This window comes from Peromyscus maniculatus, chromosome 1 (genome assembly GCF_049852395.1).
Source record: "Peromyscus maniculatus bairdii isolate BWxNUB_F1_BW_parent chromosome 1, HU_Pman_BW_mat_3.1, whole genome shotgun sequence".
NCBI classification, from domain to species: Eukaryota; Metazoa; Chordata; class Mammalia; order Rodentia; family Cricetidae; genus Peromyscus; species Peromyscus maniculatus.
Window position 1 is genome coordinate 175,516,735 of NC_134852.1, and position 14,146 is coordinate 175,530,880.

Genomic DNA, 14,146 nt, shown 5'->3' on the forward strand with positions numbered 1-14,146 from the left:
AGGGTCTCCCAGAGACTGAACTGACAGCGAAGGAGCCTGCATGGGACTGGCCCCCTACATATATGTTACAATGTGTGACTTGGTCTTCTGGTGGGACTCCTAACAGTGGGAGCAGGGGCTATCTGTGACTCTGTTGCCCACTTTTGAGAGTCTTTCCTCCTACCAGATTGCCTCATTCCGCCTTAATAGAAGAGGAGGTGTCTAGTCTCACTGCAACGTATATACCATAGCTGGCTGGTATTCATGGAAGGCCAGCCCTTTTCTGAAAGAAACAGGAGGAGGAGATGGGGGAGAGGAGGGGAGAAGGACTGGGAAGAGAGGAAGGGAGGGGAAACTGCAATAGGATATAAAAACAAACAAACAAACAAAATAAATAAATAATTAGCTACATGCTAAACAATTACAAGTTGGATAGTGCTAGTTTTACACATTTTTGTAACAATGAAATAAATGCATATTCCATACAACAAAGAAAGCAGCCATAAATACATTCTAGAATTGTGTGCCTCACCTTAGTGGCATATATGCTAAATTTGGGGAAATATAGAGTAGCTCATGAGAATATGAACATAAACATTTCATTGGATCAGGAGACTTTGTATTTATCAAAGGAAATTATTACTGCTACATTTGTTATTTTTCATTAACCTGAGAGTCTGATTGCATACATATTGCTTTTAATGTGGGACAATAGGATTGCCCGCTAATGAGTAGAGTTTTTGCTTGGCCTCTGAATTAGCATAAATCCCACTCTCATCATGCCATGTGTTGATGCCAAATCTCTTGGAGCCATTTAGGTCTGTGAACTGTGAACGGCACTTCCTGTAGACTATGGAGTACTCATCTCGACGTGGGCAAGCCTACGATAAGAAAAAAGAAATAATATTCAGTGATTGAAGTATATGTTCAAAGGAGCGAGCTCCAAAGTTTGGTTCTTATGACTAAAGGTGAATTTTCAAAATTAATAATGGATTAATTTGGTTTTACCAAATGTCTCAGTGAAGAACAATCAAACACTGGCTGGCATTTACAAGTAGTTCCAACCCTGAAAGAAGATCTAGCTCACAGTGGTTTGATAAGACTTTAATCATGTACATTATTATGCATGTATAATTTTTCTAAACTAAGGAAGTATGGAGGCCAATTTAAGCATTATGATAATCTAAATAAAACCAAAGTAATTAGGATTAACTACTTTCAACATCTTTGATTGACAAGTCAGGATTATTTTGAAGAACAATATCTTGTGCTAAATCTTTAATAATTACTAAATCATGCTTCCCACAATGGTAAAGGCCAATCGCTAAGGTTCATTCCTATGAGAAATTTGACTCAAAACAAGCCAATAGAGTTTAAGATGCTTATGTTTAGGCCACTTTGTTAAAAAGCTTCATAGTAATAAAGTATGATGCTATTGTTGACCATTTCCCAAGAAAACACTGGTTCTTTGGAACTGTACCGGGAGTGATCATTGGACTACTGCTTTAAACCAGTTCTAATTTTAAAGCACCAGATGGAAATGAAACCATGAAAGCTATGAAATCCTTAAAGAACACCACAGACACTCTCAGATTTTCTTTTTTATTGACATTTTAACCATGTGTTCAACCACAATGTCCACTTATCTGTGGAGTGCCCGTTAGGGGCTGAGGCTGAGCACAATGCTTTAGAGCTGATGTCTTCTGATCCAATAATGGGATACTGGGCTTTGATTTTTACTCCCATTTTGCACATAAAGACTTTCCTAAAGCTCCAGGAGAGAGGGTAAAGGAAGCCAGTGCTAAGTGGCTGAGGCTGGTTATAAACCAGACCTGTCTGACTTAAGACCCAGTGTCATTTCAGAAGCATAAACAATGATATCATACAGCCATACAATAAATCCATGATGCTGCTCCACATGGTTTGGACTTTGGCTTTTGACATTGGGTGCTATTTTCAGGGTGGAAGGATTTTTCTTGTTTTTGTTTGGTTTGTTTATTGGTTGGGTGGATGGATGGATGGATGGATGGGATGGGATGGGATGGGATGGGATGGGATGGGATGGGATGGGATGGGATGGATGGATGGATAGAAGGCTAGATGGAAGGATGGAGGAATACATGGTCCACTAGTCAGATACAAGTACTTTTAATGGGATTTTGTATTATTGGTCCAAACTACCCATTCAGAGGAAGCAGGACTATCTCATTCCTTTCTTTACTGGAGTCAAACTGAAGAGTTTCAAGTGTAAGGTCAGTGTGTTCCTTCAGCATCTCACAGGCAGAGAGGGTAATGTATTTTTATGAGGTGAATGACAAGTCAAAGTGTCATGTCTTAGGGAAATGATTCTGGCAGCATAAGTATTAAAAGACTAGAGACAGAAAAGACAATTTTTTTTTTTACTTTTTATTGATTCTTTGTGGGTTTCATATTATACATCCCAATCCCTCTCATCTTTTTATCCCCTTGCTTCACCCTCTGCCCTTGCAACCTCCCCCCAAAACAAAATTTAAAAGTAAAACCAAAAAATAAATAAAACAAAATCTTGGCATGGAATGTGTAGTGTGGCCCAGTGAGTCACACAGTTTACCCTTTTGTCCATACATCTTTACTTGCAAGTGTTCATTGAAATGAGTCATTGGTTTGGTTCGAGGCCTTTGGCTTCTGCTACGCTATCGATACTGGGCCCTCACTGGGACTCCTCTTGGACATCCTATTGTTGCCCTGTGTCGTGGAGATCCTGCAGCTTTGGATCTGCAGGTCCAGCCCCTTCATATAATCCAATAGTTCATAGATGAGGTGGGTGTTGGGGTGGGCTGCCTCGTAGTCCTGGTTCTGGTTCTGGGTGGTAGCTGGGTTGGTCAGCCTGACAGCTTTCCCTCGTTGTCACCACCAGGTAGAGCTTTCTGACACTGCCTCAGCTAGCTCACCCACTGCAGCAGACAGCAAGGGGCGGGGCCAGTTCTCCCGCTCTCATCCTCTCCGTCCAGCTCAAGGGCGTTCACACCACCAAGGCCAGCTCTATGGTTTTGCCAGGTAAGGTACAGGACTTGCTCTCCAGACTGCTGCCCTTGGTGAAGAAAAGACTGGATTTAAGACCTGCAGTTGGAATTGGGTCTCAGTAACTCACACAGCATCTTCCGATGGATGGACAAACAGATATTTCTCAGTACCAAGAGAATAAAATACAGATAGTTATTGTGGTATGGGTGAAAACATTACTCAAAGTGAAACAAGCCAAACATCTAAAAAAAAAAAATGAATTCTGTGGCATGTAAATTATATCTCAGTAAAAGTGTTGTTTAAAATCAACATGTGCATTGATGAGAGTGATTCCAAAGTTAGAGAAACCAGTTAAAAAGATGGTTGCCTGTTAACATGCACTGCAGCATGCCTGCTGGTTCAACAAATGAGCCACTGTGTAACAGCAGCCAGTTTCCATGGCATAAATACCCCTGCTGTTGCCCATTTCAAGGGCCCAGAGCGAGGTCGGAAATAAGGACTTGAGCTTAATCTTTCCCACAGAATGTTGAGAGCTCACCCCAGCTCTCTCCGAGTTCCCTTTCCCAGTTTGAAGTTGCCAGTGTGAAGCAAGATGACCTCAATCCAGAAGTAGGGGCAGAATCTAATTTACCTAAGAAAATTGGTATATTTTCACCCCATTCTCAAGTCAGCAGGTCTTCAAAGATTAGAACAAATCATTAGGGACCTTGCCAACCTAAATGAGGAAGCTTCTAGACCAAATCGCAACTAGAAGCTTCCCTGCAGGAAGATCATGAGATTAAGTTATTTTTTTTCTTTTTACTTATTTTCAGTGCCAGGGATGAAACTCAGGGTCTCTCCATCCCCCAAAGCCAACACTGTAAAGAGGAGATTGGAGAGTCTTTAAGAATCAGGACACATTGTTGTATTGATCCTTTCCCAAAGTTTAATGTTTCAAAAATGTAAGCCAATTAATTGCCTTTACTGCCTGACTCAGTTTAAGCTGGATTTTGTGCATCTTGCTAAAAGCATCTTGACATAATTTCTCAGACAACTTAGGCTCTTGGACCAAGGAAATGAGTCAGAACCATGGCAGCAGAGCATACTCTAAAAAGTGGTAGTGAAGGCAAACGGTGGGTGAGCTTGTAGCAAGGGAGATGACTGGGAAGCAGAGAGATCCAAACACAGACCAGGTGAACAACATAGGCCTTCAGAAACAAACACAATTCATCAGGAACTGCGGAGATTAAATTCCTCACTGGGAAGTAAGGCGAGCCACCTTTTCAAAGTACAATTCAAACACCTTGAGATGGAACATGGAAAAAGCAGGTACCCCACAGTGACTGCAGCTCAGACCCCAAGGCAAAGCTGGGGTAGTGGGAGTCCTGAACAAGCAAGCAATCTGGAGTACCAGGCAGATCAATACACAGGGGGAGATGATTTAAAAATCATTAATGTGTTTCCCCTCAGTGTATGTAACCACCCATTGCTCAAGGGGAGTATAAAATGTGTTTCAGAACAACACCAGTCAAAGAACAAAGTAATGTTGGCTTGCAGCATGCAAAACAAGATTTTTTTTTTCCCAGCAAGATATTAGCCTTGTTGTAAATGACCAGGCTTAAGGAGTCTGAACAGCAGTCACCAAAGAGCAGATGATGGGCTTCCCTTAAATGTATACAGAAAGTGCCCTTTACTCTGATGGCTTATAGAAGAGTCGGGGAGAGAGGATAGCATCTGAGGAACCTTAGGAAGAAAAACGGAAAGAGAAGGAAATAAGGACATCAGAAAAGGCCAATGTTTTCCCCATCCCTGCTCTTTATAACCATGAAGGGTCCCTTTGTTCTGGACAGAAAGAAATATAGTAGGGAAAATATAATAAAAACAGAAAAACATAGAGGTCTTCTGACCCTAATATATTTGGGAACTCTTAAAATTGGTGACCTCTCATACTGCCTTTCACTTGCTTTTGATGGTCAGACAGAAAGGACCTCTAAGATTCATCTATCCTGAGCCACTCTGGGTATCATGGTGAGGCCAAGATCTGGAAGGAGCTGCAGTTCTAAAAAGGGGGTATTAATAAAGACAGCAGAGATAAGCATTGGAGTAGAGACAGAATGTGAGTCACAGAAGCTTCTGTGGCATCTACAGTACCAATAAGAGTGGAAGGGGGCCAACCCATCTCCAACCAAGATTAGGAAGGGAAGGGGCTGAGAATTTCAGTGTTTATCTATGTTAGCCATTAAGGACATAAAGTGAATCAGGAGGAATATGCATTACTTTTCATCATCTAGCCTCAAAAGTCCAACAGCGCCATTTCCAGCAGAGGCACAGCTCATTCAGATTCCACATTAGGGAGCATACTTGGCTTTCAGCAAAAGGCATCATCTATCCACGTGGGGTGGAGCAGGGATTATAGTCATTTTTAGTACATCTCTTTCTCTCCTGTTTTTAGGGAGAAGATTAAGTTGGGTCAGGAACCTCCAATCCCCCTTGAGTCTGATGATTTTCTAGGAAGACACACGGTGTGTAGCTAGATTCTGCACACAGCTGTGATTTGTTATCTCCAAAGGATATAAAGCAAAATGAGCATCGAAAACAGGTGCCTGGGCCAAAGTCCAGAGGATACCAGGTGTAGACCCCCGGACTGCTCTCCCAGACAAGGGTTAAAGCCTCTCTATGGAGGAAACTCATTAGAAATGCATGCCCAGGGTTTTTTATTGGGTGCTGGTCACATCCAACCTAGTCTCCATGCACCAAAATTTTATACTTCCAGAAGAAAAACAGGTGTTTGGCATAAACCAGGTGGGTTGCATGATTAGGTTTGGCACAGGGAGCCATTCTGATAAGGGAATTGTGATCCTGAAAGACAAGTCTCCAGATGCAAGCCAGGACAACCTTAGAAGAGGACTTTGAAAGGATAGTAGTCTAGGCTCTTATTTGTTAGTTTTTCACTGCACAGGACATGGGAAACGATCTTTGAGAAAGTGAGTATTTTTGAGAGAGATTGACCTGGGCACAGTGGCTCACTCCTGGAATAACCATACTTAGTAGGCTGAGGACAAGGACTGCCTTGACTTGAGGTCAACCTGGGCTACCATTTGAGATCCTGTCTACAAAAATTTAAGTGGATAGAGAAGGGGAGAAGGCAAAGAGAGAAGGGGAGAAATGGGGAGTAGTCAATCACCTTATAAGAACTAAGTTGTGGTGTCAAAAGGAGGTTTTTATCTGGAGAGAGGAATTGTTTTCCACTGTGATAAAGTTGGAGAGAAGGCTGGCTACCGGTTAGACTCACTTCCTCTTCCAACACAAGCTGCAGACAGTTATCATATGCTCAGCATCCCAATAGAATACCTAAAATCCTTGTCTAATGTTTCCTTAGTGGGTGTGAGAAGAGTGTTTAGAATTATATGTAGAAACAGACATTCGAATTACTACAGATTGTTGGCAGGTCCAGTATTCAGTGCTACCCAGACCATGATTTCTGCCTGTTTCTCTGAGGCAGGATTAGGATTTGAAAGATCTTTCTGAGCCCTTTATAGATAAGGATAACTAGGAACTAGTGCTTCATGTGTACATAATAAGCATTATTGCACAGAGGTTCCTGCAGAATTTAGAAAAGGGACATTTCACAGAAAGAGCTTAGAGCATTTTCATGGCTAACTGCATACAAAGAATCAAAGATGATTCATAGTATCAAATCTGCATAGTGAGGAGAGTTGTAACACCACTAAAAAGAATAAGATGCAGGGATAGGGGAGGACTTTTTATGGGGAAATTATGAGTCACATTTTAGACATTTCTAATTTGAGATGGCTTCGGTACAAAATGTTTACTTGGAAGACGGTGTGATGGGACAGATGGCCTGGAGAGAAGTCAGTGCCCTACACGCAGCAGTGATCATCAGCAGGGAGAAAATAGCTGTAGAGAACATCACAGGGACCATGGATCATATCTGTTATGGACTGTGGATTACATAATTGTACTCCGTGAATTTCCCTGAGGTTGAAAACTGTACCATAGCTATGTGTCCTTGCTCTAGTTTACATGTTGATTTATATAGTATAAAGGAACATGGTTTAGTTGCCCCTCTTCAGAGGATAAGCAATAGCTGACTCTAATAGAAGTTATATGGCTATCCCTGTGGATTTCCTGAAATGTTCTTGTAGGGTTTACATTATATAATCAAAAACTGTGCACCCAGAATGATGGATACAGAGCTAATGGGACAGATGAATTCTCTGAGATTGGGTAAAATAGGAGGAGGAGCAGTGTTCTGGAACCCAAATGTCAGTGGTGCCCATGGCTGGGTCAAAAGAGAAGTCGTAGAAGATAGGTAAGAAGCAGCAAGGAGAGTATTGTAGGCTACAGAATGCAGGGGACACCAATAACACTAACTTGGAAAGAAGCGACAGAGCCAGACCTAACCAAACACAGTGGGATGAGTCAATTTCTAGTCACCTTAGCATGTGCTGCTCAGAAAAAGGGTTAAGGGAGTTCAATAAAGCATGCCGGTAAAAGGCAAAGAAGAAAGGAACGCCTGGGGCTAAAGAGCCCGGTTACATGCTGGAAACCACTGAAGCTGCAGCGAGGGCACATGGAAGAAGGCTAGCCTGGGGAAAACTGGCTGAGGGGGTTTCTTCTTCCCATCCTTTCCTTCTGTCTTTCTTTCTCTTTTATAGATCACAGCAGGCAGCCTGGGATGTTACAATAGGCTTCTTAGTGAGGAGTTTCCCAACTGACCCTCACTCACTCAAAAGACAAGTGACAGGTTTTATCATGTAGACTGATACACACTATTCATAGCCCATCCCCGACATCCTGTGCTTCATGGGTGCTATATTCTTATATTTTAGAATAAAGAAGCATGGTTCAGTCACCTATATTCTGAGAATAAACCACTACTGACTCTTCCAGAAGTTATGTGGGTAACCCTGTGTGCCATTATCTCCCCTATCATTTTTCCCTGACAAAAAATGACATCGATGTTTCTTAGTCAACATGTATACCTAATCCTCAGCCAAGTTTTCCAAACCTCCCAACAGGCCATTCTGAGGGTCCATTCTCACTGATTTCATTTTGTTTCTTTGGTTCCTTTCTTATTTGATAGTTTTATTTTTCAAGGTCAGTTTTCAGTTGGAGACCAGTCTTCTGAAACATTGTTAGCTGCCTAATTGTGTGCTGTAATGGGAAAACAGTCTCTGTCCATCCACCCAGCTCATCCATAAACACGTATAATGGGTTGTTTCCTGGCCAAGTCGGCCACTGTGAACGACCCTGTGTGTACTGTAATGACAGCCATTGCCCACCTGGCATTAGTACAGCAAAGGCTAGCCTTCCCTGGTATGCCCATAAGGACACTCATTTGGGGTACTTCATTTACTCTTAAAAGGCATTCAAAGCAGCAGGCATTCTGATGTGAATGTCACATTGGACAAAACCAAAGTACATATTTTCATAGCTTGCCTGTAAGGTTTTCTTTTTTATTTTTAATATACATCATGTATAAAAACTCCAAGACTCCTATGTACCTGAATGAAGACTGTACCTTCCCCCTGGGAAAACACACATGCAGAGCGGCATGGGAGGAAATGGGCAAGGATCTGCCTTACCTACCCTGGATGACACTGGGTGACAGACCTTCCTCAGTTCTTCACCAACTTCAGTGAGTTGATTCCCACTGGATGCTATTTCCTCTCAATGGTTGTATTAGAAAAATAATAGTAATCAGCTGGCGCAGCAATAATAAATGTGTAACTAGTGGGATGCATTTTGTTATACATTTAGGAAGAATTTCCTATTTCTTTCTACTGAATACATTTTATAAAGGAAAAAGCATTTACAAGTAGACGAAGTTCTAAACAGTCTTATTAAATAAGAAACACGGAGCCAAATACAGAGGTAATAGCCAAAGAAATGAGAGAACTAGCGGAGAACCACAACTACCTTATCTTACCACCTCACCACCATCGCTTCCACAGACAGTTTCTTCCCATCTAACTTGTGTTTTTAGTGCCTTCCTGTTCTGCCTTCTCATTGGTTCTAAGCTCAGTCACATGACATCCTCGTCACTGCCTATACAGACCTCCAGGTTTCTATGGTTAGTACTGGGATTAAAGACTCATGTCATCATGCTTGGCTGTGTCCTTGACCACACAGAGACTCTGCCTGCCATGTGATGGGATTAAGGGCGTGTGCTACCACTGCCTGACTCTTGTTTATGGCTATGTGACCTTGCTATGTGACCTCTGATCTCCAGGCATACTTTATTTATTAACATACAAATAAAATCACATTTCAGCACAATTAAAATATCATCACATTTTCCCCTTTTATTCTAATAAAAAGAAAAAAGAAAAAAGTTATAACTAATATAAGAAAGACTATATACAGTAAGTACAATGACTATATATAATATATACAAGCAATAAATACCTCAACAATGTCCAGTCCATTTGTATTTGACAGACTCAGAGAAAATATTCCATTATCTATGCTATTTTGCTTAGTCCAAAATGTATTTGATTCACTTTCTATCCTATCTTATATTACTAACAGAGAACTATCTTATAATGTCTTTCAAATGTATACACTTACCCCTTTTTATTGAGTTTCTTTTCTGAAATTCTTAACAAGGAAAACTATAACTACCTAATCTTTAACTATAACTATCTAATCTTCAACTCCCTCAGAGACACAAGAAGGAAATAATACTACCTAGTAAAACAGGAAGTGCAAGCAAGCAGATTCCAAAAAAAATGTGAGTTGACAGAAACAGCCAGCTGCCTGGACAGTCACCCAAGGTTTCTCTGCAATGTTGGGGCATCTTCTTCAGCCTATAGGCTTAGCGTATCTGATAGATTCATTTGTGAAGTAGGATGTACACAAGGTCAATAGTTCGGCCTCACATTGGGTGAGAGCAGTCCATGTGCCAGATAAACCCGAATTCCACTAGTGTCCTGTCATGATTCAGGATTTTAAATTCTGGATATGGTTGGTGTTTTTGAAATTCAGCTGTCCATTCTTCTTGGCTTGTGGGTAGCTTCATCTCAGCATCCCGTTCTTTTCCGCATCCCATTCTTCTTGGCTTGTGGGTGACTTCACCTCTTTTATTAAATGCCAGTCTACCATAGAGAGGTTAGACTCTGTCAGCCTAGTTACTCTTTCAAGAATAACTGTTTCAGCTACTGTTCCACTGCACATCAGAAGCCATTGGTCCACTGCCTGTTCAGCTGCCTTCAAAGAAAGAGACACTGTACCTTTTCCAGATTGCAAAGGCCACTTTAACAATGGTGCCATATTGTCCTGACCTCAGAGGATGTGTGTTGCTAAAGCCACAACCACGCTTGTCTTGGCAAGAATTGGTAGTCCTTTGTTTTGAGTCCTGTCTGTCCATTTTGTTCTGTTTGTCAGCAGTCGATTTAAGGACACTTTGCTGTCCAGTGGCTAACTTTTGCCACAATGAAAGTTAACTCCATATGCAGTTTCTTTAATGCCCATATTTTCTTTGAAGTAGATTGGTGCTGCCAGGAGCCAACATGCCTCATACTCATTAAAAAAAAAAAAAAAGAAAGAAAGAAAGAAAAAAAAAATTTCTAAGTTATTAAGACATTTTAAATGCAATATTCTATAGATCTCTGAAGGGTTTGAAGATGACCTGTCTATCTAAAATATCTCTGTTCAACCTTAAAAACATACCTAATATGACTACAAGTTTGATTGTAATATCTAACCACTAACTTTCATTTCTTTATATCTTAATAGTTGATAATAATAACATTCAAGGATTAGCAAATTGCATTACATTGTTAAATGAACTAAGTACAATATCCTGAACAAGATTAGAAATATACATACAGCATTTTCTAACGGTATCAATCTCAATATATATAATTTGTATACACTATATAAAAATCCAATCCAATGTAAAGTATTTAAAACTAGTAATCATCTTTTTAAAGTAGATTCAATAGCCGGGTGGTAGTGGCGCACGCCTTTAATCCCAGCACTCAGGAGGCAGAGGCAGGCGGATCTCTGTGAGTTCGAGGCCAGCCTGGACTACCAAGTGAGTTCCAGGAAAAGGTGCAAAGCTACATGGAGAAACCCTGTCTCGAAAAACAAAAACAAAATAAATAAAAAATAAAAAAATAAAGTAGATTCAATAATCTACCCTCTATTCCTTTGCTTAGCCCTTTTCTCAATCATTAACAACAACAACTTATAACCAACCCTCCTAAACAATGAAAATTATCCCAGACCCGAAACTCACTGAAATACCAAAAACTACCTGCCCCACACCACCTCTTTGGGAATGTGGGTATCGTGTTCTTAAAAATGCTTCCTGCTGGTTGTAGGTGAAGGCATCTTTATTCTGAAAAGAAAAATTTTGGGTTAATTGTCAAGTTCTAGGAAAGGTAGCTATATCATTTGTTGTCCAGTCTCTACATAATGCCAAAGTTCAGGGCTTATCAAATCAAGTCCTTGTTCAAGTAGTCTGTGAAACTGGATCGTTTCAGCTAGCCATCTCGAAATTGTTCTGAGCAGTTTGTAGTCCAAAGCTGGTCTGATGTTTGTCAACTTAGTGGTATTATTATTGTCCACATGGAATCATTGTTGTGGGGCCCCATCATCTTTCTGGAGACTTCAAATTTGATGTTAGGCCTGGTCATGATTCCCTTCAGAAAACTGATAGAGAGAGACTCGAACACAAAGACATGTATAGGCAGCTGATTGAAGCCTTTTTTCTAGAATTAGTTAGTACTCTATATGACCATTAATATCATAACAAAAGTTTAAAATATATATTAATCTTATAAATTTTGATATAAAATTCATACTTTAAGAAAAGTTTAAAGAATCAAAGAATTTAAATTAGTAGCAATAGAATAGTCCCTTAACTTTTTCATTTTCTTCTGTCCCATATCAGAAGACGGCTCTTTCTTCTGGCATGATACATAGATTTTGCATTTTCCTTTTAACAACATGCTTGGGTGCTGGGGATGTCTTTCTGTATGCAGTAAATATGTGTTGCCCTGATTGATTGATAAATAAAACACGGATTGGCCAGTAGCCAGGCAGGAAGTATAATATAGGCGGGATAAACAGAGAGGAGAATTCTGGAAGGTGGAAGGCTGAGTCAGGAGACGCTGCCAGCTGCCATCACCATGAGAAACAAGATGTAAAGTACTGGTAAGCCACAAGCCACGTGGCAACTTACAGATTAATAGAAATGGGTTAATTTAAGATATAAGAACTAGATAGCAAGAAGTCTGCCACAGCCATACAGTTTATAAGTAATATAAATTTATGTGTATTTACTTGGGTCTGAGAGGCTGCAGGCCTGAGCAGAACTGGAGAAAACTCCAGTTACAGCATTTGTATAATTCTAGACATTTAACCACAAGAAAATTTCACAAGAGGTATAAAGGAGCTGAGGCTGTGAGTACAAATATAAATTGCTACACAACAAACAAATGTACCAAATTTAATAAGGTTTTGTTATAGGAAAAATAGGAAGATCTATATGAATATTCACTTTGACAGATAAATTGGTGTTTTTAAGTAACATCCCACCTTAAGGTCCAGGCAGTAACACTCACAGCAGCCTATGGAACACTGGATACTGATATTAGTCCTACCATTCCATCATACAAAACACAAGAATCATTTTTCTTATTCTTTAGTCCAGTTTATAGGAGGACATCTTTCTTTGACAATGATTTATATTTATAACCATATGACATAATGTATCACATGTAAAATTGAAGCCTAAGGATCTCAATTTCTAAAATATTTTTCTCCTTTATAAAAAACACATGTGTTTTCTGCAGAAATCCAACAATTGAAAAGAAGAAAGTAAAATCTCTCCTAATCCCAAATTCTCTGAAACAGAACTGAGCTAGAGGCAAAGGTGTATGGTACCTAACTACTGTTAGGAGGAACATGGCAATTAGAACAATGGAACATCTTTCTATGGGAAAACTATGGCACTTCAGGACCTGACTTTCCTATAATACAATCCTGGAATATTAGTGATTTAGCAGGTACATGGGGGAATTAAAAGATTATCCAGTTTTCAAACTGACAGAATGAAATGTCTGCCAAAGTCTTTACTCCAGAAGGTCACCTGGTCATGAGATTTATAATGGGACAGAGTCAATGAGACAGAGTCATATCATATCAAATAGTTGAATTTAAGAGTTAGAGAACTCGGAGGGAAACACATAGACTAACTACAGATCTTCACTTCTCCCTCCCTCCCTCCAAATCCAATCTCCATCACACCCTCCAGCCCACCCCTATGTGTCAGCTCCCAATATCTGAAAGCATATTTTGTCCAGACCCCTAGTGGCTACACCTGTCAGGATCCAGAGGATTTCCCTGCCAGGCAACACACAGCCGCCACACTCTCCTAAGAACCAGAAGGGGCAAAAGAAACCAAGGAACACAACACCCGCCCAACCAAGACAAGACCACATATCAGCACCTAGAATGACAATCATCCAAACCCAGATGCTTAGACTCTGGTGTAAAAACAAAAATCAATAACATCAGAATATGTCTCAACTAGAGCCCAGAAATCTTACACAGCAGGCCCTGAGTACTGCAACATAGCTTAAACACAAGACAAAGAATTCAAAATAGCCTTTATGAATATGATAGAGGTCCTTAAAGAAGAAATGAATAAAGAAACAGTGGAAGGAAATGAGTCAAACAGTACATGACCTGAAAGTGGAAATGGAATAAAGAAAACCAAAACTGAGGGAAATTTGGGAATGAAAATTTAGGAACTCAAACAGGAACCTCAGAGGCAAACCTTACCAACAGAATATAGGAGATGGAAGAGAGAATCTCCTTACATGCCCCAAGAATGTTGATTCTGTTCTTCACCAACTGCATTCCCTTTATTTTCTACATTCTGCCCTACAAATATGAGTTGAGCTGATATAAGAGACCAGTATAAAAATAAAGTCTCAATTCACAAACATTTGAAATAACGTGAGTGTAAACACTTGCAAAATTGTTCAATAATTGCATATGTGAAGGTTATAGACTGAATGAGTAGAGAAAGCAACACATGCAAAGATCACATGGTGAAGTCTCTAAACGGGGTAACAGATATTCTTCTTTATCAGTATTTTGTGAATCATACACTTGTTTGTGTGCATGTTAATTTCGTTGTAAGAGT

The 14,146-nt window shown here is 40.1% G+C and overlaps 1 protein-coding gene across 1 annotated transcript in view; it reads right to left on the bottom strand.

Moving 5' to 3' along the window:
- Window positions 1-576: 576 nt before the first annotated feature.
- Window positions 577-14,146, bottom strand: part of Cfap95 (cilia and flagella associated protein 95) — a 93,035-nt gene continuing 79,465 nt past the window's right edge. Inside the window, exon 6 of the mRNA XM_006985375.4 lies at window positions 577-860. Within this exon, the coding sequence (XP_006985437.1) occupies window positions 678-860 (183 nt within the window). The 3' untranslated portion in view covers window positions 577-677. The remainder of the gene's footprint in view (window positions 861-14,146) is intronic.